This window comes from Pongo abelii, chromosome 2 (genome assembly GCF_028885655.2).
Source record: "Pongo abelii isolate AG06213 chromosome 2, NHGRI_mPonAbe1-v2.0_pri, whole genome shotgun sequence".
Classification (NCBI taxonomy): domain Eukaryota; kingdom Metazoa; phylum Chordata; class Mammalia; order Primates; family Hominidae; genus Pongo; species Pongo abelii.
The window spans coordinates 159,499,498-159,525,502 of record NC_085928.1 but is presented as its reverse complement, the minus strand read 5'-3'; the positions used below and the strand labels follow the sequence as shown (position 1 = coordinate 159,525,502).

Below are 26,005 nucleotides of genomic sequence, written 5' to 3'. Positions count from 1 at the left end.
TGAGATATGGAATGAAAAACTGGTCAAATAATTCATAAGAGTTATGGCTTCCTGTATATCCCCCACCTTCTCCACCACTGGACTGAAAAAAACTACAGAAATGTGTATGTTGTAAGGTGGGGAATAGGAAATGCTACATGCCTTAATTCTCATTTATCGTTAACCATGTTATTACTGTGACATTATCATTACAAAAATTGACAGGGACCCATGAAATAAAACTGTAATCAGAATAAGCACATCATTTGTGTTGCATGAGGAAATTTTAACATGGCATCAAAGCTCTGCATTAAAAATATCCTTAGTTTAGGGAAGAGTCTATATAATGTTCGGTAATATGACAGATATGACAGATGACTCCATTGGGTCCACTGTGCTACTAGACTAGTATGGTGCCAGCAAAGCTACTCTGTTATCCACTGCTAGTTAATTTTTTAAGTAGTAAAGCCAGGTATTTCATAACAGAAAGGTTCAATGCAAAACAATCGTTCTCAGTATAAAGGAAAATAAAAACAAATTTACTCCTTTCCTCATACAGAGGTGCTTAGGACACCATAGCACTTAAGACAAATAACATGTATGCAACTTATTTTTTTCCGAGACTATTTTTAAATCTTCATGCTATTATTTCTTATACACTCACACAAGGGGCTCTATCAAGCTTCAACAAACAAAAAAGAAAATACCAGGAATTTACCCCAATAATTTAAACTTTCCAAAAATTGCTACGATTGCTAGAATACAAGTAGCTTTTTACTTCACTTTCCAGCAGAATGGGGGATGACAAAGGATTTCACACACATTTGTATAGCTTTGCACAAAATACTAAAGTAACTAATATATCATCAGTGTAAAAAAGAAAATCAGCAGCAGCAGGGCCTAAGCTGCTCTATTTGATACCATCTCTTCCAGCACGAGGCCAGCCAGCTCTGCAAATAAAATCCCTGTTCCTGGCACATACCCTCTGAAACTGCCCTGAGCCAGTGGTACCACTTTTAAGTATAAGAGCCTTTCCATGAGACGCTAATCCTCTATAACCTCCCTACCCCACAGCCACTAACCTGCTATAAATAAACACTGTCAGGGTTTAGAAGCCAGACTATTGCATATCCTAAATTCAACCCATTGTAACTTAGTATCTCAGCAGTAGGAAGGCTTACAACTCTCGTGTTCTGTTTTTTTTTTCCTTCTCTTTTTATTTTTATGACTTCCTAAGGCACATTCAGCCTTGATGAGATAAATAAATCCTGTCCTATGAGACAAGCCCCAGGGTTGCTCAGAAATAAACAGAGCTTCTAGGTGAGAAGGAGCAAGCTAAAAGAACAAATCAAGAAGTCCCAGTGAACTAGGAACTTCCTGTGTGCTTGTAACTATAGAAATGGAATCAATTTCAGAATTTCCCAGTAAGCATTATGCTAAGATTCATACGCCCAGGTTCTAAATCTAATATTCCACATATCCTATTAATGCTTTCCATTATAAACTAAATACCATTTTAGTTTACTGTCAAGATATATTGTGAGGATTTTAAAGGGTCAACAATTGATAAAAGATTCTGAGCATCTCGCCTGTAATCCCAGCACTTTGGGAGGCCACGGTGGGTGGATCACTTGAGGCCACAGGAGTTTGAGACCAGCCTGGCCAACATGGCAAAACCCCGTCTCTACTAAAAATACAAAAAAAAAAAATTAACCAGGCATAGTGGCCAGCACCCCTGGGCTGTAGTCCCAGCTACCCCAGGGGCTAAGGCTGGAACCTTAGCTTGAACCCAGGAGGCAGAGGTTGCAGTGAGCTGAGATCGCACCACTGCATTCCAACCTGGGTGACATAGTGAGGCTCTGTCTCAAAAAAAAAAAAAAAAAAAAAAAAAAAAAAGGTTTTGAGCATCTTGAATCAAAAGCTCAATGTACACTCAAGATACTGTTTTTTTCTTAACCAAATTGCTAATGGTGGATGTAGTGATAGTGATGATACAGGGAACTACAACAGAACTACAATGTAATTTCAGTCCTCTGGCTCCATTTCTATTTCTTCTGTCAGCCCAGGTCTCCCACAGCTGAACTTGCAGACTTATCCTTGCCCTAGTCCCAGATTAATCTGTATTTGAGGAAGAAGGTATTTAAACAGGTTAAGTATCCTACCACACTGCCTCCATGTCCATGCCTAAATACAGCACATCTCATGAGCTCTGCAGCTAAGATTTGATCATTGAAGCAGAGTCCTAAGCAACCCAGAAAATAAGGTCTTATTTTCCTTTGTGTGACTTCCCAGGCTAATTTCAAACCAGCTGCCTAGGCTTAAGCTTGATAATAATAACCTGTCTAATTTCCCCATCCTTCTGTTGACACATGAAGTCTTGTCTGTTCTTTTCTGACATCCAACCCCCACCAATCAAACTACTGAGCCTCAGTGGATTTACAGCCACACAGCAGAGCCTTCTGTCTATAGATCAGCTTTCCAGGCAATAACCTGTATTCAGCCCAACTGCTGGATATCCCCACCATTTCATCCGACTACTTGCTTGAACTTGCTCCTTTCAGACAAAGCTCACAGCTGCCTCATTAAACATCTTACATCACTTAATAAACAGGCTCTGTGCTCAGCCCTGTGTCCCCATTTACTGCCAGTGCACTGCTCTGTCTTCTTGAGGAATTCTGAGGTAGCATAAAAGCAGTTTAATTTCATTAGAATTTACTATCTACTGTGATATAGTCAATGGGCCCGGTGCTAGGGATTAAATGTGAAAAAATAGAATCCCTAACCATCAGAGAGAATATAGAAATCTTAAAGGAACCTCAATATTCTTTGTTCTAACTCTTCATTTTCAAAAGTGAAAATATGTCCATGAAGATTAAATACCCTCCCAAAGGCCACACCCCAGCAATCCCTCCAGTGAACTGCACTCTGATCAAAAACAAGCTTTGTCTCTGCCCACAACTTGTAAAAGTTGTATGTTATCCAATAATTTGCCTTCCCTAATTAAAGCTACAAAATGCTTCTAGAATTTAAGTTTTTAAAAGACCAAAATTGACAAAGGACATCAAACAGTTTATGAAACTATTCCCTGTGAATAAAGAAATGCTAATCGGACCAACTCATTTTCTTCTTGTCAGATTGGGAGGTCATAAAAAGACTGATAATATGTATTTCTGGCAAGAGTAGGGGAAAACACTGGCTTTCCTAAAATGTTGGTGGAAACATAACTGGTTCCCCTTTTTAAAGAGCAATATGACAATTGTTTACTGAAATTTAAAACTGTTTCTCCTTAGTCAAAAAATTCCACTTTTAGGTGCTTTTGCTAAAGAAACATTTGTGCAATTGCACATAGTATATGGTCAAGGATATCATTATGGCACTTTCTGTAATAGACAAGAATTGGAAGGTAAGCGTTAACATTTATGAAGCATTTACTATGTCCCAGGTATTCTTCTAAGAATTTTATTAATGTGTTTAATCCTTCCAGCAATGCTATATGCTGTAGGTTCTATTATTGTTCACATTTCAATGAGGAGAGAGGCTACGGCCCAGAGATAATAAATTTTTTGTTGAAGATCACACAGCTAAGAAGTTGGAAGCTAGGATTTGAATCCACACAGCTCTTACTCCAGAGGTCATGCTTATAGCCAGTGGCTTACTGGCAAAGTAAATTAGAATATATCTAAACAATGGACTATTGTTAAATCCAGAATATATCATCCTTTTTAAAAGCAGTTAAAAGAGTGAACAGTAGCTAAAAAGAATAATGGATGAATAATAATTGATGAATACTTCATTAATATGACAAAAAACCAGAATCTTACTTAAAGAGGAAATGAGAAGCTTTCTTACTAAAGGGAGTAACAAGGGAAAGATGCCTATCTCTACTACTATTTAACATGGTGTTAAAGTTATTACCAATGCAATTAGATAAGGCAAAGCAATTAGAAGCATAAGAATTGGAAAGGAAAAGATAAAACTATTCCTATTTATATGAAAAAACTGCTACCAACAGTAAGAGAATTTAGTCAAATTGCAGGTTATAATATCCATACTCAAAAATGAGCTTTCAGCTGTACAAATAAAAACCAGTGAGTAGATGTAATGAAAGAGGAGACTCCACTTACGATAGCAAACAATAAAATATCTTGGCATAAATTTAACAAGAAATGTTTATCTCACATAGATTTTGGACTAAAAAAACTAAACAAAGCTGAATACATAAAAACAGAATTGGCTGGGCGAAGTGGCTTACTCACACCTGTAATCCCAGCACTTTGTGGGGCTGAGGCGGGCAGATTGCTTGAGTCCAGGAGTTCAAGACCAGCCTTGGCAACATGGCAAAACCCCAGCTCTACTAAAAATACAAAAAATTCGCTGGGCAAGGTGGTGCATGCCTGTGGTCCTAGCTACTCAGAAGGCTGCAGTGGGAGGATCACCTGAGCCTCGGAGATCAAGGCTGCAGTGAACTGGCGCCACTGCAGTCCAGCCTGTGCAACTGGAGTGAGACCCTTTCTAAATTGAAAAAAAAAAAAAAAAAGCAGAATTGAACAAATGAAAGGACATACCACACTCTTGAATAAGGAGACTTATCCTAAAAATGTCAATTCTTCCTAAATTAATTTATGAATATAATGTAATCTCAATAAAAATCTCATCAGGTTTTTCTGAAGCTAGACCAGTTGATTATTAAATTCCTTTGGCAGGAAAAACTGGAACCCTCATACATTGCTGGTGTGAATATAAATTGGTGAAGGCACTTTGGGAAAAAGTCTAGCAGTTCCTCAAAGTGTTAAACATAGAGTTACCACATAATGCAACAATTCCATTCTAGGTATATACCAAAGAGAAATAAAAACATATGCACATGTAAAAATTTGTGCACAAATAGTGAAAAAAGCATTATTCGTAATAGCCAAGTTGTGGAAACAAGCTAAATGTCCACCCATAAACTGATGAATAGATAAACAAAACGTGGTATATCCATACAATGGAAAACTATTCAGCAATAAAAAGAATAAAGTACCAATACATGCTACAATATGATGAACCTTGAAAACACTACACTAAATGAAAAAAAGTCATACAATATTATATGATTCCATTTATGTGAAATAACCAGAATAGACAAATCCATAAAGACAGAAAGTAGATTAGTGATTGCCTGGGGCTGGAGTGGACGAAGAAGGACTGGGGAACAGGAAGTGACTGCAAATGTGTACGAGGTTTCTACTTGGGATACTGAAAAAGTTCTAAAATTAGAATGTGATGATGGTTGCAGAATTCTATAAATACACTCAAATCACTGAATTTTACACTTTAAATGGGTAAACCTTATGGTATGTGAGATATATCTTAATAAAATTGTTTTAAAAATTTCATTGGGAAGGACAAAAAAAAACCCATTGGAATAACTGATGGCTATTTGGAAAAAGATTTCATTGGATCCATTCTTCAAGCCATATATAGGATAAATTACAAATGAACCAGAGATTTAATGTTAAAAACAAAATCATACAAGTATAAACGTGGGTGAATTCCTCTATAACACAGGAGTAGGGAAAACTTCATTAAGACTCAAGATCAACAGCCCAAGGGAAGAGAGATTTGATTTTTGGTTACATTAAAAAAAAACTAACACCATAGTGAAATAAAAATTTCAAAATACAAAAAAAAATTGTAATATTAAAAAATAAAGGACCAACACACCTAATAAAATACAGAAGTTCTAAAAATAGGGAAGAAAATGACCAATAATCTAATAGGAAAAACTGGCCTAGAGGTAAACAGCTAATAAAAAATAAAAGTAGCGCTTAAGCCTAAGAAAAAAATGCTCAAATGTGCTTGTAATATGAGAAATACACATGAAAACTATAATAGAATACCATTTCTCACCTATCTGATTAGTAAAAATAAAAAAATCTGACAACAACTTTGTTGGTGAGGGTACAATAAAAGAGACACCCTCATAAACTGTTGGCATGACCCTTATGGATGGGAAATGACAATATCTAGCAAAAATACATATACATTTAACCTCTGAACTAGCAATCCCACTTCTAGAAATCTACTCCAAAAGTATACTGGCAAAAACATGAAAACATTTAGGCATAAGGTTATGCATTACAGCAGTATTTATAATTACAAAATAACATAACCGATTCAAATGCTGATCAACAGGGGACTGGCTGATTAAACTGGAACATCCACAAAATAAGAGTTCTATGCAGCTGTACAAAAGAATGAAAAATATCTCTATCTACTCAAGGATAAATGATTAAGTCAAAAGCAGGATGGGGAATACTGTTTATGCAGTAAGGGTAGAAGATAGGGGAGAGGAGATATATATTTTCCTACATATTTTTAAATTTAATGAACTAAAGAATAAATTAAAATCTTTTTTAATTGTTACTTATAAGGTAGGGAGAGGAACAAGATGGACAAGATGGATGATACTTGGAATCTGAACTTCTTTGAATATACATTGTTTCACTGATTTTGAGTTAAAGTTTATATATAATTTTTAAAATTACACTTGGGGGTAAGGGGAGCAATCTCCAAACTCTGAAAGCAAATGAATCAAATAAACCTGTGTTTTCAATTTATAACATCAGCACACAGACTATTTCACTTATCTTTTAAAAAAAGAATTTGCCTGTAGCCCCCAGCTGCTGGGGAGGCTGAGGTAGGAGGATCGCTTGAGATCAGGAGGCAGAGGTTGCAGTGAGTTGAGATCATGCCACTGCACTCCAGCCTGAGCAACAGAGTAACAGCCTGTCTCAAAAATAATAATAATAATGATAATAATTTAACTTTATCTATTATGACATACTCTAAGCAGAGAAAGAACTGTTTTTTAAAAAATGTTGGTAATAGCATTGATATTCTTCTTCTGAGTCTGTTGTATACATACTTTACAATTAGAAAAGACAATATATTATTATGTTGGTGTCTTTCAGCATAGAAAAATAAAATACCCATTTAAGATCAATAAAGTAAAAATTCTAGACCTTTGAATTTAAATTGGAAGCAACAGTATATACTCATGATTTATTGTATCTTTAAAAGCCATATATATTTCCTAGTTCTGCCCACTGAAAGAAAGAGAGGGGGCTTGAGGGTAAAGTAGGTGGTAGACAGATAATAAATAGACAGACTGATAAATAGATAGATGATAGGTACAGGTAGGTAGGTAGGTAGGTAGGTAGATAGATAGATAGATAGATAGATAGATAGATAGAGTAGATCTTTATGTACAGGTCTACAATTCCTTATGACCAATTCTAAAACCTAAAAAGCTTTAAAAAATAACGTTTGCAATTCATTTGACAGTCAACTTGAAGTGAACTGACATGAAAAAATAGCCATATATTTACTGCAGATACATTAATTTGTTTGATTATGGGGTGTTGCCTCAAATTCTATTTGGAATGTTATTTAACTTTTTAAAATTCAAACATTTTTCAATGCCACAATATATCTGTAGCCAAGAGGTGGGATAAGAGAGTTTGTAAACTTGTATTCACCTGGAAAGGGTCAAAACATTAAGTAAATAAAGCAGGTTACAAATTATTAGGTACTGTATGGTTCCATTTTATGAGCATGTGATCACTAATTAAGGTGAATAATCAAATATGGGGAAAAACAAAGGGCTTTTTAAAAAACAGTAGTTGTTAAACAATAGTGTCATATAGAGACTTTCACTTTAAATGTTTCGTATTTCAATTTTTCCATATTTTGCTAGTATCTATATATTGCTTTTTAATTTAAAAAGTATGGTTTTATAATTAAAAACAAAAAATACTCTTTAAAATACATATTAAAATATATAGAATATTCTAAATGAGGGAGCAATATTGAGGTAAAAGCAAGTACTAATTCTCCCCTCTTTTAACCAAGCAAATACGGCTGACAAAACACCACTTTGCATAATTGTTTTTTGATACAACTTCCAAAATTACATTCCTTAACTTAAAAATATGTTCTGAGCATATAATATGTGAACAGTATTTTAAATATCAACACTGTAGTGGGGAACTAACAATAACAGTAAACAGAAAACCTTGCCCTCTTCTTTTTATGCATTTTCAAACAGAAATATTCCTGGATTTCTTTTCCCCCTAAATAATTAGAATCGGATTTCATTGTGCCAGTTTCCTCTTCTGGCAAATGTAGATAATAAGTGATAATAATAACAACCACTAGAGGGTTGTTGTGAGGATTAAATGGATAACAAAATGTAGAAGTCTTGCTTTCATGAGTGCCCAGCTTTGCTAAATGCTCAATAAATATTTGCTGCTTTTATTATTATTTTTGTTGTTGTTCCTCTTAGACCAAAGTCTGTTCTGCTCAACTACGTTTTGGGGATCTGTGTCATGGAAGTTCTGAAGTGTTCATTGTACCATTTTCTCTCTGTTTTCTGTATTAGCTGAGACAGCTGTGCCTTAAGTTAATTTCAATCTGTATATTATCTTTGTAATGAGATTATTTTGTGGGGGTAGGGGAGAAGAGTTTCATATAAAAGTTCTCATTCAAATCAAGCTTCTAAAACTTGAAAACTGACTTTTTGCCTTTGTAAATGTTAGTCACTTAACACAATGTTTTGGATTCTGTGTTTATAATATATAAAATATCTTTTTAGTAATATACAAACATTTCTTAATAGAAAATGTCATATAAGCATAAATTGCATTGTTTTAAAATACCAGTAGTTTGATTAAACTTTAAAATGAAAAGTTATCTTTTTAGCAACAAGAGTGACTTACTCTCACTAGCATGAATATATTTTCAACATAATCATACAAAGTAGTAAAATACTTTAAAATACTACGTCTTAAAAGCATAATGATTTAAAAAGGGATAATTTAGCACTACTGAGTTCATTCTGAAACATAATCTTGATTACAATATTATATAATTCTACCTTAATATAAAGCAGAATTTTAAGCAACATGATTTTTTATATCCATTACTTACCCTTTTTCATATGTGAATTCATCTTTCAGAGAATTAGCTGATGATTCACCAATAAAGACAGATGGAATGTCAATTTTCTTTAGTACCTCAACTGTATAAAAGAATAATGAAATTATTCTTAAAAGCCCATATTTAGTGTATAATCAACTTAACTTTCTTCATAATAGCAGCAAATGCAACTGGAAACAATTACAATCAACTTTAATTGTCTATTGCTTGATTTTCCAGATTGCAGATTTTATTCATCTTCAAAATGGTTGAGAAACATAACATTTACAGTAACAAAACTAACATTTTGCATATACACATTACCTGAATTCTCTCAATAGTCTATAAGATTGAGATGTAATTTTTATTTTTAATATTTCCATTTGATTTCTTCCTCTCTAGACATAACTTATTAAAGAAGAAAGATGAGGAAGAAATTTTAGGTTTTCTTCCCACACATAACTTAATTCCTAAATGAAAAAGAGAAAAAGCTTCTTTTACATACCCATTTCCAGGAGATGTATAAGCCAGAGAATATAAGAAAAGACAACTTCACAACAATCTAAAAAGTAATACCACACATCTCTGGCTTTCCAGACTGAAAGGCTGACAGGGGTTGAGAAAGGGAATAGGGTAGGAAAGCTGGTCTCTACTTCCTTGTAATCCTGGCGCTCATGGCAAAGCTTTGTGTTTGATTAGTATCTTAAGATGTTTGACTCTTCTACACATATTCAAAACCAAAATCAAATGGCATCCAAAAAGAATTTTGCAAAAATTACCCATTACTCAGGAATAGAAAGAAAAACAATCCTCTTAATGTTGCCAATAGAAAAAGCAGCCTCATTATTAGCTGTGAGTTAGTTTAACACATTTGGTTTTAGTGAAGGCCCATTTGTTTCCTTTTTATAGTTTTCAAAATAACTTTGTTCTGCATTTTAAAAACAATGCGTATTCATTATGCATTTAAAAGGGAGGGGAGGCAAGTAAAGAAAAAGAAAACAAAACCAAACCATAATCCTTCCCATCCAAGGACAAATGTTTTATTTAAAGTAATAAGCAGTTCTGTAAGTTGTGACAAATACATACAATTATAACCACAACCACAGTTAGGATATAGAATGTTCCATCACCCACCAAAATTCCCTCATACAGTCAACCCCTCCCCCCAAACTTACAAATTACTGATCTATTTTGCTGTTATTGTTTTCATCCTTATAAAGACAAGGTTTAAAATCTTGATATCCTTGGTAGAGTAAGCTTTTTTCACTTCTAGATTGTTTTACGCAAATATAAACATTCAACTCTCACACATTCTCTCTCTCTCTCTCTCTCTCTCTCTCTCACACACACACACATGCGCGTGCACATACACACCAGAAAAAAACATGTAAGCCCCAAAGAGGGCAGAAACAAAAAATATTAGTCAAGAAATATTTAATCACTATTTTTATATCAACGTGATCAATACAATTTTATTTTTTATATCAATGGGATCATATAATTTTTAAAGTGTAAGCTTTTTTTTTTACACAATGATACAGCTCAGATATCCTGTTATGTCAATAAATACAGATCTACCTCATCATTTATTTTTATTTTTATTTTTTAAGAGACAGGGTCTCACTATGTTGCTCAGGATGCAGTGCAGTGGCTATTCACAGATGCCACCATTGTGTACTACAGCCTGTAACTCCTGGGCTCAAGTGCCCCTCCTGTCTCAGCCTCCCAAGTAGCTGGGGCTACAGGCATTATTTCATTTTTTTTAATAGATGCAGAGGTATTGTTATAGGACTATATATTATCTTTTCATATTTGGGAGATATTTTCTATCTTGCTAAGATATTTTCTCTACCACATATGAGTTTAAAGCTTATTTTATTTGATACTTAAAACTTGGAATTATATACCCTGTGTATGATGCTTTCTTCTTTCATGAAGATACTATGACAAACTCAAGGAATAACTTTTGGTTTGTAACTATTGGCTAATAATATTGGAAGTAACCTAGCTTCTTTGAATTATGATATCTAAAGAGATGTAGAAAGCTCCTTACTTTAATAAAATGATTAAGAAAAAGGGAGAAAATATTGTAAGCAAATATGAGTAGCCATCTTGAAAATGGCAACATTACCTACTGAAAACAAAACTAAATATGTTTTACTTCACAAAATACTTTTAAAACACTCTATTTTGATCTGTAAAACTCTGTGAAGTATATATTGACAAACAAAGATAAATTACAATTTGAATGATCCAGCCCCAAACTCTCCAGATTCGTATATCCAATTGTCCATTCAGTATCTCCATTTGATTGCCTAATAGATGTTTCAAACAAAGTTTCTCAACTGAACTCTGAATGTCTCTTTTCCCTCAGTCGATCAACTCTATTTCTCATCTCTGTAAACAGCATAGCCATTCACTTAGTTTCTCAGACTAAACATCTTGGAATCATCCTTGACTCCTCCCTTTCCCTTACTCCCTATACCAAATCCTGTCAGCTTCAAAATATAGCCATATTCCTACCACTTCTCATGACTTTAACTACTAATACTCCAAACCACCATCACTCTTGCCTGGCTGCTGCAGCAGCTTTCTAAATGTTCTCTCTGTTGGCACTTTTGCTCATCTTTCACCTTCAGTGTTCTCTCCAAAGAACAGGAAAAGTGCTCCTTTTATAAAATATGTCATATTACCTTACACAGCTGTTTAAAACTTATTTTTTTATTCATTCATTGATTCATTCATTCAATCATTTGGAGACGGAGTCTTGCTCTGTCGCCCAGGCTGGAGTGCAGTGGCACGATCTCGGCTCACTGCACCCTCTGCCTCCCAGGTTCAAGTGATTCTTGTGGTTCAGCCTCTTGAGTAGCTGGGACTACAGGCATGCACGCCACCACACCTGGCTAATTTTTTATATATTTAGTAGAGACAGGGTTTCACAATGTTGCCCAGGTTGGTCTTGAACTCCCAAGCTCAGGCAATCCTCCCACCTTGGCCTCCCAAAGTGCTAGGATTACAGGCCTGAGCCACTGCGCCCAGCCTAAAACTTATTTAGAATAAATTCCAAAGTCCTTATCATGGCTGACAAGGCCCATCATATTTGACCCCGGGCTCCTTCTCTAACCTTATCCCCCCACTCCCTCCCTTGTTCACTACTCCAGCCATTGTGGCTTTATGCCACACTTTGGAAACACCAAGCATGCTTTATCTTTGAGTTGTTGTACTTGTTGTTCCGTCTCCTTGGAATACCCTCCTTCAGAAATCTGCATGACTCAGTCTCTAACTTTAGATCTGTGCTCAAATTGCAATGCCTCACAGAAGCTTTCTCTGACCACCCTATCTAAAATAGCTGCCTTCCTTTCATCTCTGTCATTCTATATCCCCTTATGCTGATACTTTTCTTCATAGCATTTATCACTACTTGACATTATAGCACATCTATTTGATTATGTGTTCATTTCTTCTCTCCTACTCTAGAATGCAATAAAATGATAATAATCACAATAGTAATAGCTGACCAATCATTAAATGATTGCTAAGAACAAGGAAGTCTTCTAGACGCTTAACAGGCCTTAATTCATTCAATCTTCTTAGCAACTAAATAACTTAGGTACTATTATTATCCCAATTTCACAGATCAGAAAAACTGAAGCATATAGATATTAGGTAATATACCCAAGGTCATACAGCTACTAGGTGGTAAAGCTGGGATTCAAACCCTGACAGGCAGTACCCAGAAAGTACTCTCTTAACTACTGCACTCTACTACCTCAATGAAAGATATGAAGGCAGAGCCTCTGACTGCATCATTACTTGCTATAGTCATGGTGCCTAAAACAGTGCAGAGTAAGCTGTCAAAAAGCATTTGTTGAAGAAAGAAATCAAAGAAAAAAATGAGAAAAAAATGACCCAGAGATATTAACAACTTGACCTGGTTATACAGTTAGATATTTGCACAGTTTGGACTCAAACTGGAGGCTTCTGACTCCTTATCTAGGCTCCTCTCATTCTGCCATTGCATGGGTTTTCTCATATACCTTCTCTCATAAGGTTTTCAAAAATTTGTCAGGTCAAATAATTATTAAAATTATTCACACTATTATAGATGAAAATAATAGGCTTATAAAGATCAAGTAACTTTCCTGAGGGCGCAGGTACCTGGTTCATATATCAACTAGCCTGGCTTAGAATAAACACATATTTCCTGGTTCTGAAGTTGGTGTCCTTCCTACCACTTTCTGCTGTCTCCTAAAGATAAAGAATGTTATTGGCTTACTGAATTAATCCATTCTGTTCCTGGCTGAAATAAAAATTGATATATTCCTTACGTGAAGTGTCAACAGGAAGGGGCTTTTACAACTTCCTTTTGTTTCCAGATGTTAGTATCTCTACTTGGTATAAGATACCAGTATTCCTAGGGAAGGCCTTGAAAAGAGGGACAGATACAAGCCCCTTCTGATAAATCCATGCTTTTCTTACCTCTACCAAGTAACAGCAAAGATGAAAATGGTAAAGATCTTTACAACATTTGTCTCTGTACATATAAAATGTTTAAACACATGTGCAAAGATGGAGCAAAATATCATAAAAAATAATCTAAGCAACAAAGAACCAAAATTCTGAGCAGTCTTTGAATAACAACTCAGTTGAAACATTTCCATGGCAACAGCAGGCTTATATGGTTATGTGCTACTTTTAATATTGAACGTATTTTCTTTAGGAGCTGACATGATTATCACAAAAAGGTTTTACAGTATTACAAAGAAAAAATAAGTGATAAAGGGAACTGACAATTTCAGCCTGCAAAATTTTTACTGAAAACATGTCAAAAGAGTAAATAGTTTACAAATAATAATCAATTTGTTCAATCCAAAACATATTCAGCCCTTGAGAGGGTCTTGAAGGTTTGCTAAATCCTGGGCTTGGGCCTTTAGCAAAACACACAAAGAATAAGTAACTTGCTCAAAGTTATACAACTGATACAAGTAGGATTCGATTTCGAATTCAGGCCTGTCTATTTCCAGACTATGCATGCTTTCCATTTTGCCAATAAATGTATACAGATCACAAAAGTTATTGACCACGGGATGTATCAACTGGGATAATTTTTTTTAAAGAGGGAAATAGTTAAAGGAGAAGTAAAATGTGTCAAATTCGCAGTACTAACATTACCAGTTTATTTGATAAGTAAACTCACTTAAGTAAGTCCTGTAATTCCCATGTAGTAGCTGTCAAACTATTCCTGAAATGCTAAAACTTCTTATGGGTACTTAACGGATTCTACAGTCATGAAGATTTAATCAGCTAGGAGGTTTAAATAATAATTTAAAATATAAAGAAATTAACTAAGAAATGTATTAATAAATTTTACTTTTTACATACTATAATTTTGCCTCACTCTATTAGGGTTAAGAAGGACAAAAATGCCCAGGCACGGTGGCTCATGAATGTAATCCCAGCACTTTGGGAAGCTGAGGCGGGTGGATCAACTGAGGTCGGGAGTTCAAGACCAGCCTGACCAACATGGAGAAACCCCATCTCTACTTAAAATACAAAATTAGCCAGGCGTGGTGGCAGGTGCCTGTCATCCCAGCTACCCAGGAGGCTGAGGCAGGAGAATCGCTTGAACCCAGAAGGCAGAGGTTGCGGTGAGCCAAGATTGCACCATTGCACTCCAGCCCGGGCAACAAGAGTGAAACTCCATCTCAAAAAAAAAAAAGAAGAAGAAGAAGGGCAGAAACAAAAACAACAGAAAACACTGTCATAGGCTAAAAGAAGACTTTTTGGTTAAGGAATATAAAATATTTCCTTTTCAGGATGTAGTTACTTAAACTCCTAAATACATTCCAGTGTTTTCTATCAGTCTATAGCTTTATGCCTATACTTTGCTCTACCCTGAAAATATGAATCAATAGGACTTAATAACAAAATATATTATGGTTATGCATTCAAAAGAATAAAATAAAATAAATTCTAATCATGAGTGTTGACAGTAAATCATCTTAGTATCAATTAGAAAGGTTTTGATAAAACCCCATAGTGCCCTGAGTAATAGAAACTACATTAAGTGAGGCGTACAGCTTAAAAGTCAGTATCTTATTACAGCCAGTTATGCCACTAAAATTGGCTCGTTTTTCCCTACAAGCTAATAATTAGTAGAGAGTCAGGAAAGACATTCCCATCTGAAATGAAAAACTATGAACATGCCAATGTATGACAAAGGGCTAATAACCAACTGGTATAAGGAAGCACAAGTATGTGGCTTTGGAATTCCAGCAGATTATAGCAGCTACTTAGTATATGTGCATACCCTAAAATAATGCTGTGAATCTCTAAATAAATTACAAAACGCCTTCTATGGCATTCTTAACTCAGCATGTTTATCCCTATTAAAGCTGTTTCCCCCACTTTGGTTTTTAACAAAATATCAATAAATAAAACACGTATGTTTAAAAAAAAACCTGTTCAGAAAAGAAAGTCATTTTCATCTCTACTACGAATAAAATCACCCGAAGAGAGTTAAGAATGAGGGATTATCTGAAAGAGAAGAAATTTTGCTTTTTAAAAAGAAAATGAGAGAAGGAAAATCCTGTTAATTTTTAGTTACAAATGATCTGTCAAACAGGAGAGAAGAAAAGTGATACCTGTACTTACTGTCGTTGGATCCCATGCTAATGAGGTCATCAGAATCAACATTGTGAACTATGGCTGCCTTGTATCCTGCTCTCTGTGCATTTAAAACCTGCAAATCAAAAAAAAAAAAAAAAAATCATGTTATAAGGAAGACAGTGGTTTGTCACAGTGTCCCTCAACTCTATAAATCAGCAAGTCTATACTATATACCTAGGACTAGATTATGAACATACATAGAAGTAAATCTCAGGTATGCTCTTGAGACATATAGATGTTTTACAATTGATTATAAAAACTTATTGAAGTAAATAAAGGATGAGGATACAAGCTAAAACATTAAAAGGACCCAAAGCAATAAATCTGTTTTGCTCTAAAGAGGTAGAAACTTGCTATAATCAGGCTTAGGAGTTACCAGACCTTGAGCATTCAATTCCCACCTCTGCCATGAATTAGTGGGATGAACTTAAGCAAACTACTTCTTTTGTAACCCTCAGTTTCCTAACCTTTGAAATGAGAATGACAATATTCTTGTCATATGTAAAATAATATTTTAAAAATACTTAATACCATACCTAACACACAGAAATAAGTCAGATAAAACCAATTCATATCACTAGCTTGATCATCCAAAATATTCTGTAAAATTCCTTTACAAAGCTTTTTAAAAAATTAAAAATACCTGCAGGCTGAAGTTGCTTACTCTGGTTCTATCTAGCTATTTGATCTTTCCTAAAGCTAGCCTCCAAAATAGTAATCTTTGCACCCTAAGAATATAGTTGGGATGTGAGAGCCAAGATGGCCGAATAGGTACCGCTCCAGTCTACAGCTCCCAGCGTGAGCGACGCAGAAGACAGGTGATTTCTGCATTTCAATCTGAGGTACCGGCTTCATCTCACTAGGGAGTGCCAAACAGTGGGCATAGGACAGGAGGTGCGCCAGCTGAAGCAACGTGAGGCATTGCCTCACTCGGGAAGCACAAGGGGTCAGGGAGTTCCCTTTCCTGGTCAAGGAAAGGGGTGACAGACGGCACCTGGAAAATCGGGCCACTCCCACCCGAATACTGTGCTTTTCCCATGGGCTTAGGAAACGGCGCACCAGCAGATTATATCCCGCACCTGGCTCGGAGGGTCCTACGCCCATGGAGTCTCGCTGATTGCTAGCACAGCAGTCTGAGATCAAACTGCAAGGCGGCAATGAGGCTGGGGGAGGGGTGCCCGCCATTGCCCAGGCTCGCTTAGGTAAACAAAGCAGCCGGGAAGCTTGAACTGGGTGGAGCCCACCACAGCTCAAGGAGGCCTGCCTGCCTCTGTAGGCTCCACCTCTGGGGGCAGGGCACAAACAAAAAGACAGCAGTAACCTCTGCAGACTTAAATGTCCCTGTCTGACAGCTTTGAGGAGAGCAGTGGTTCTCCCAGCACGCAGCTGGAGATCTGAGAACGGGCAGACTGCCTCTTCAAGTGGGTCCCTGACCCCTGACCCCCAGCAGCCTAACTGGGAGGCACCCCCCAGTAGGGGCAGACTGACACCTCACACGGCTGGGTACTCCTCTGAGACAAAACTTCCAGAGGAACGATCAGACAGCAGCATTCGCAGATCATGAAAATCCGAGGTTCTGCAGACACCGCTGCTGATACCCAAGCAAACAGGGTCTGGAGTGGACCTCTAGCAAACTCCAACAGACCTGCAGCTGAGGGTCCTGTCTGTTAGAAGGAAAACTAACAAACAGAAAGGACATCCACACCAAAAACCCATCTGTACATCACCATCATCAAAGACCAAAAGTAGATAAAACCACAAAGATGGGGAAAAAACAGAGCAGAAAAACTGGAAACTCTAAAAAGCAGAGCGCCTCTCCTCCTCCAAAGGAACGCAGTTCCTCACCAGCAACGGAACAAAGCTGGACGGAGAATGACTTTGACGAGTTGAGAGAAGAAGGCTTCAGACGATCAAACTACTCTGAGCTACAGGAGGAAATTCAAACGAAAGGCAAAGAAGTTGAAAACTTTGAAAAAAATTTAGACGAATGTATAACTAGAATAACCAATACAGAGAAGTGCTTAAAGGAGCTGATGGAGCTGAAAGCCAAGGCTTGAGAACTACATGAAGAATGCAGAAGCCTCAGGAGCCAATGCGATCAAATGGAAGAAAGGGTATCAGTGATGGAAGATGAAATGAATGAAATGAAGCGAGAAAGGAAGTTTAGAGAAAAAAGAATAAAAAGAAACGAACAAAACCTCCAAGAAATATGAGACTATGTGAAAAGACCAAATCTATGTCTGATTGGTGTACCTGAAAGTGACAGGGAGAAAGGAACCAAGATGGAAAACACTCTGCAGGATATTATCCAGGAGAACTTCCCCAATCTAGCAAGGCAGGCCAACATTCAGATTCAGGAAATACAGAGAACGCCACAAAGGTACTCCTTGAGAAGAGCAACTCCAAGACACATAACTGTCAGATTCACCAAAGTTAAAATGAAGGAAAAAATGTTAAGGGCAGCCAGAGAGAAAGGTCGGGTTACCCACAAAGGGAAGCCCATCAGACTAACAGCGGATCTCTCGGCAGAAACCCTACAAGCCAGAAGAGAGTGGGGGCCAATATTCAACATTCTTAAAGAAAAGAATTTTCAACCCAGAATTTCATATCCAGCCAAACTAAGCTTCATAAGTGAAGGAGAAATAAAATACTTTACAGACAAGCAAATGCTGAGAGATTTTGTCACCACCAGGCCTGCCCTAAAAGAGCTCCTGAAGGAAGCGCTAAACATGGAAAGGCACAACCGGTACCAGCCACTGCAAAATCATGCCAAAATGTAAAGACCATCGAGACTAGGAAGAAACTGCATCAACTAATGAGCAAAACAACCAGCTAACATCATAATGACAGGATCAGATTCACACATAACAGTATTAACTTTAAATGTAAATGGACTAAATGCTCCAATTAAAAGACACAGATTGGCAAATTGGATAAAGAGTCAAGACCCATCAGTGTGCTGTATTCAGGAAACCCATCTCACGTGCAGAGACGCACATAGGCTCAAAATAAAAGGATGGAGGAAGATCTACCAAGCAAATGGAAAACAAAAAAAGGCAGGGGTTGCAATCCTAGTCTCTGATAAAACGGACTTTAAAACAATAAAGATCAAAACAGACAAGGCCATGACATAATGGTAAAGGGATCAATTCAACAAGAAGAGCTAACTATCCTAAATATATATGCTCCCAATACAGGAGCACCCAGCTTCATAAAACAAGTCCTGAGTGACCTACAAAGAGACTTAGACTCCCACACAGTAATAATGGGAGACTTTAACACCCCACTGTCAACATTAGACAGATCAATGAGACAGAAAGTTAACAAGGATACCCAGGAATTGAACTCAGCTCTGCACCAAGCGGACCTAATAGACATCTACAGAACTCTCCACCCCAAAACAACAGAATATACATTTTTTTCAGCACCACACCACACCTATTCCAAAATTGACCACATAGTTGGAAGTAAAGCTCTCCTCAGCAAATGTAAAAGAACAGAAATTATAACAAACTGTCTCTCAGACCACAGTGCAATCAAACTACAACTCAGGATTAAGAAACTGACTCTAAACTGCTCAACTACATGGGAACTGAACAACCTGCTCCTGAATGACTACTGGGTACATAATGAAATGAAGGTAGAAATAAAGATGTTCTTTGAAACCAACGAGAACAAAGACACAACATACCAGAATCTCTGGGACACATTCAAAGCAGTGTGTAGAGGGAGATTTATAGCACTAAATGCCCACAAGAGAAAGCAGGAAAGATCCAAAATTGACACCCTAGCATCACAATTAAAAGAACTAGAAAAGCAAGAGCAAACACATTCAAAAGCTAGCAGAAGGCAAGAAATAACTAAAATCAGAGCAGAACTGAAGGAAATAGAGACAAAAAAAACCTTTCAAAAAATTAATGAATCCAGGAGCTCGTTTTTTGAAAGGATCAACAAAATTGATAGACTGCTAGCAAGACTAATAAAGAAAAAAAGAGAGAAGAATCAAATAGATGCAATAAAAAATGATAAAGGGGATATCACCTCCAATCCCACAGAAATACAAACTACCATCAGAGAATACTACAAACACCTCTACGCAAATAAACTAGAAAATCTAGAAGAAATGGATAAATTCCTCAACACATACACTCTCCCAAGACTAAACCAGGAAGAAGTTGAATCTCTGAATAGACCAATAACAGGATCTGAAATTGTGGCAATAATCAATAGCTTACCAACCAAAAAAGAGTCCAGGACCAGATGGATTCACAGCCGAATTCTACCAGAGGTACAAGGAGGAACTGGTACCATTCCTTCTGAAACTATTCCAATCAATAGAAAAAGAGGAAATCCTCCCTAACTCAATTTATGAGGCCAGCATCATCCTGACACCAAAGCCAGGCAGAGACACAACCAAAAAAGAGAATTTTAGACCAATAGCCCTGATGAACATTGATGCAAAAATCCTCAATAAAATACTGGCAAACTGAATTCAGCAGCACATCAAAAAGCTTATCCACCATGATCAAGTGGGCTTCATCCCTGGGATGCAAGGCTGGTTCAATATACGCAAATCAATAAATGTAATCCAGCATATAAACAGAACCAAAGACAAAAACCACATGATTATCTCAATAGATGCAGAAAAGGCCTTTGACAAAATTCAACAACCCTTCATGCTAAAAACTCTCAATAAATTAGGTACTGATGGGACATATCTCAAAGTAATAAGAGCTATCTATGACAAACCCACAGCCAATATCATAGTGAATGGGCAAAAACTGGAAGCATTCCCTTTGAAAACTGGCGCAAGACAGGGATGCCCTCTCTCACCACTCCTATTCAACATAGTGTTGGAAGTTCTGGCCAGGGCAATTAGGCAGGAGAACGAAATAAAGGGTATTCAATTAGTAAAAGAGGAAGTCAAATTGTCCCTGTTTGCAGACGACATGATTGTATATCTAGAAAACCCCATTGTCTCAGCCCAAAATCTCCTTAAGCTGATAAGCAACTTCAGCAAAGTCTCAGAATACAAAATCAATGGACAAAAATCACAAGCATTCTTATACACCAGTAACAGACAAACAGAGAGCCAAATCATGAGTGAACTCCCATTCACAATCGCTTCAAAGAGAATAAAATACTTAGGAATCCAACTTACAAGGGATGTGAAGGACCTCTTCAAGGAGAACTACAAACCACTGCTCAATGAAATAAAAGAGGATACAAACAAATGGAAGAACATTCCATGCTCATGGGTAGGAAGAATCAATATTGTGAAAATGGCCATATTGCCCAAGGTAATTTATAGATTCAATGCCATCCCCATAAGCTACCAATGACTTTCTTCACAGAATTGGCAAAAACTACTTTAAAGTTCATATGGAACCAAAAAAGAGCCTGCATCGCCAAGTCAATCCTAAGCCAAAAGAACAAAGCTGGAGGCATCACACTACCTGATTTCAAACTATACTACAAGGCTACGGTAACCAAAACAGCATGGTACTGGTACCAAAACAGAGATATAGATCAATGGAACAGAACAGAGCCCTCAGAAATAATGCCGCATATCTACAACTATCTGATCTTTGACAAACCTGAGAAAAACAAGCAATGGGGAAAGGATTCCCCATTTAATAAATGGTGCTGGGAAAACTGGCTAGCCATATGTAGAAAGCTGAAACTGGATCCCTTCCTTACACCTTATACAAAAATTAATTCAAGATGGATTAAAGACTTAAATGTTAGACCTAAAACCATAAAATCCCTAGAAGAAAACCTAGGCATTACCATTCAGGACACAGGCATGGGCAAGGACTTCATGTCTAAAACACCAAAAGCAATGCCCACAAAAGCCAAAATTGACAAATGGGATCTAATTAAACTAAAGAGCTTCTGCACAGCAAAAGAAACTACCATCAGAGTGAACAGGCAACCTGCAAAATGGGAGAAAATTTTCGCAACCTACTCATCTGACAAAGGGCTAATATCCAGAATCTACAATGAACTCAAACAAATTTACAAGAAAAAAACAAACAACCCCATCAAAAAGTGGGCGAAGGACATGAACAGACACTTCTCAAAAGAAGACATTTATGCAGCCAAAAGACACATGAAAAAATGCTCATCATCACTGGCCATCAGAGAAATGCAAATCAAAACCACAATGAGATATCATCTCACACCAGTTAGAATGGCAATCATTAAAAAGTCAGGAAACAACAGGTGCTGGAGAAGATGTGGAGAAATAGGAACACTTTTACACTGTTGGTGGGACTGTAAACTAGTTCAACCATTGTGGAAGTCAGTGTGGCGATTCCCCAGGGATCCAGAACTAGAAATACCATTTGACCCAGCCATCCCATTACTGGGTATATACCCAAAGGACTATAAATCATGCTGCTATAAAGACACATGCACACATATGTTTATTGCGGCATTATTCACAATAGCAAAGACTTGGAACCAACCCAAATGTCCAACAATGATAGACTGGATTAAGAAAATGTGGCACATATACACCACGGAATACTATGCAGCCATAAAAAATGATGAGTTCATGTCCTTTGTAGGGACATGGATGAAATTGGAAATCATTATTCTCAGTAAACTATCGCAAGGACAAAAAACCAAACACCGCATGTTCTCACTCATAGATGGGAAATGAACAATGAGAACACATGGACACAGGAAGGGGAATGTCACAGTCTGGGGACTGTTGTGGGGTTGGGGGAGGGGGGAGGGATAGCATTAGGAGATATACCTATTGCTAAATGACGAGTTAATGGGTGCAGCACACCAGCATGGCACATGTATACATATGTAACTAACCTGCACATTGTGCACATGTACCCTAAAACTTAAAGTATAGTAATAATAAAAACATAAAAAAAATGTTTAAAAAAAAGAATATAGTTGGATATGTGGCAGAATTTTCTTACATGAAAGATCTGGAAAGTGTCAAAACATGTTATTACATCTCACTTTAAAAATAATATTCTGTTATAAGTAAAAATAAACCCAGACCTAAACTACTTATTGTATGACCTTTATACTATTAGCAAAAATGAAGGATCAGATAGATCATTATTTGCATATTGGTTGAATAAAATAAAAATTAGGAGGGCAAACATACATATACATAGTTTTGAATACTTGAAATACTTTTGAGTATATATAGTTCTGGATACTAATGATAGTAAGAAACTCTTGAAATACATTACCTTATGAGCATTCCATAATGGTATGTCTCAGAGTGTTTGAGTGTTAAGTGTTTTTAAGAAACAGGCATATTAATTTTTTAGAAGAATTTCCAAGTCTAATATTAATTCCATTTTAGTTATCAGCATTATAATGATTCAACACTCTGCTATAATTCAATAAAAATAAAACCTGAGTCATGTTCCAAAGGGCCAGGGAAAGCCCAAAGAGTCAAGTTCCCAAATGTAAAAAGGATGTGCAATTATTCAGACTCTGGATCTGAAAGCTAGGTAAGAGAAATGAGGTCTACATATTCAACCCCAGTCAGGTCAGTTGACTTGGCACAGAGAAAAATTCTTTTCTACATTATTCTTGACTTCTCTAAAACTATCCCACCAATTCAAGTTAGATTTCTGAAAGAGACAACAGTGTGGATAAATCAGAATAATATTATCCTATTACTGAAAAAAACTAAATCTGTAGGAGCTATGACTGCCCCAAAAAATTAATACTTTGTTCATCTTATAGCCTCCATAGCACCTATGAAACAGCCTGACACAGGGTAGGCCAGTATTAAATATTACTTGAATCAATTAAATGTATTTTTTAATGTGCTTAAATTAATAGCTCATATTATAACATTATAAACACAGGAGATAAAATCAGGCAGAAAGTGATTTTTTAAAAAACTAAAATAATATAAATTGTTTGTTGGCACAGGACTTACTGCTCTAATGTAGGAGTGGCAAGAAATCACCAGTCAACAAAACTGTGACAAGTATGTTTTAGAGTTGTGCAAAGAAAGGTCAATAATCAAAAAAGTAAGTTTAGCATTTTTGCATATGAGTACATGTTTTATTTTTAGGTGGATTTTGTTATCCAACTATGAATGTTGAGAAAATGCCAGTCCCCCACACCCTCTTCCCCTTAAATATCACTACTTTCCAAAGGGAGGAAAAAAATAATCTCTTAAGAATGTAGTCTATAAACCTTGATTATTTGTTACATATATTAACTTATTATTTCTGCATTATATTACCATGGCAGTACAGACTTCACTTGGCTTTTATTTAAACAAAAGTATACTCAGTTGGGGTTACTATTAGTTTATCTGATGCTTTCATGACCATTTTAACTTTTCCCTAAAAGCTAACCAAGGAACTGAGGAGAAATGTTTCTTTCCACACCGAAAAAGTAACTGTTGCCAAAGACACAATTTAAGAAATATAAAATTAGACCAATATCAAAAGCTGTTTCCTGCTAATACAAAACTTAAGTTTTAAATTTCTTTTTAAAGCCAATCAAAGCACATAGTCATTGAAATTACATAATTTAACTTTTTTCCCTGAATAAAAATATGTATGAAGGCAAACATGCAACATGTTAGAACACAGAGAAAAGTGGTCTCAGAAACCACAACAATGAGTAAAAACTGTGGCTGAATTCAGCAAGTATTTGCTGAGCTTACATAATGAGTAAGATAACTGTATCCATACTAGGCACAATGTGGAACTCGAGGGTCAATCAGAAAGTCATTATCCTTAAGGAAATTTCAGTACTCATGGGTAGCCAAACAGGTCAGTTGCTTTCTTGACCCTGTATAGAACTGGCTTTGTCTTCTGAATGCCTATCAGTACTTCAAATTCCATCATCTCCATGAAGCTTGCCCTGTCCTGTACCCCTGTGCCACATGTACCTATATTAATTGCTCCCTGCTTAGAGTATTTATATTAATCTATTTATATTTTTCTTCAAGATCTTATATAGTGTCTTATACTTACACATATACATGTCATACCCCAGGGGTCCCCAACCTTTTTGGCACCAGGCACTGCTTTTGTGGAAGACAACTTTTCCACTGGGGGAATAGCTTCAGAATGAAACTGTTCCATCTCAGATCATCAGGAATTAGTTCAATTCTCGTAAGAAGCGTGCAACCTAGGTCCCTTGCATGCACAGTTCAGAACAGGGTTCACGCTCCTATGAGAATCTAATGTACCACTGATCTGACAGGAGGCAGAGCTCAGGCAGTAATGCTTGCTGGCCCACCGCTCACCTCCTGCCACGTGGCCCGTTTCCTAACAGGTACGGGACCACGGCTAGGGGCTTGGGGACCCCTGTACTATCCCAATTCCCAAACAGGTCTTCAGGGGGTCCTTAAATCTGCGGTTGTCTACATATAAACTTTTCTGGAGAGAAGAGACAAAGTAATAATCTTGCAAGAGGCTTTCTCGCTCTCAAATTATTAAGAATCATCAATATACATGAATGGATTTATAACAGTCTACCACGTTTAACTAAATCTAGCCATTAGGCTTTTAAAACTGTACCAAGCAACTTAGGAGAAAATATGTCTTTCACACATCCAAAATGCACTTGTTTCTATAAATACAGTACAAAATTATATCAATATCAAAAGCTGTTCTCTGTTAATATAATAATAAAACTCCTAAAATAGAAACCTTAGGAAACCACTAAAATGGGAAGAAATTCTGTAGACATAAGTGTGATCTCCAAAAAATAGAAGCATGTTTTCAAAAATGTAGCAAGTATGAAGGCTTTCCCAAGGTTTTTGTTGTTGTTTTTATTGATTTTTAAAATAAAGAAATGAAATTAAATCAAAGAACACATTAACATATGGACTAACAGGCTTATGAATACAAACAAGGAAAATACATCCATGTTTATGAACTATAAAACTCATGTGTCAGTCAAATTAAATTACATTTTCAACTAAGCAGCAGCTGGTATTTTTAAGAACACATGAGGCAGAAATAAATTTTAAATCATTTAGTAAGCATTTGCAAAGTTTCCCATTCATAAAATGCAACCTCAAACACATGGTGTCAGATGGAAGCAAAGAACTTAAAGATTCATGAAACAAAGCATGCACAGTGAACAAATCTAAATCCCAAACAGCCATCAAAACTGAAAACTACATTATAAAGCCTTCTGAATTGTATTGGCAATCTGCCTTTTTAAGGAGACCGACCAGAGCTATTAGCTCAAATTGTGGTAAATGCACCGAGTATTTTACATCCAATAAACAAATTACATGCAACTAAATTATATAGACCAGGTGGCACCTAACCAAGAGGTTTAAAGAAATAATGGAACTGTTGGCTTGTTATTATAAATAGCCAGTCTGTCAGAAGATAGCAGACTGCTAATAGAAGAGTCTTCAATAAGACAGGTT

General features: G+C 36.4%; 1 protein-coding gene across 1 annotated transcript in view; it reads right to left on the bottom strand.

The window, feature by feature from the left end:
* The window catches only part of RNF13 (ring finger protein 13), a gene marked incomplete at its 5' end in the record, with an annotated part of 165,747 nt that overhangs the window by 50,080 nt on the left and 89,662 nt on the right, over positions 1-26,005 (bottom strand). Inside the window, 2 exon segments of the mRNA NM_001131724.1 lie at positions 8,953-9,043; positions 15,595-15,682. Of these exon segments, the coding sequence (NP_001125196.1) occupies positions 8,953-9,043; positions 15,595-15,682 (179 nt within the window).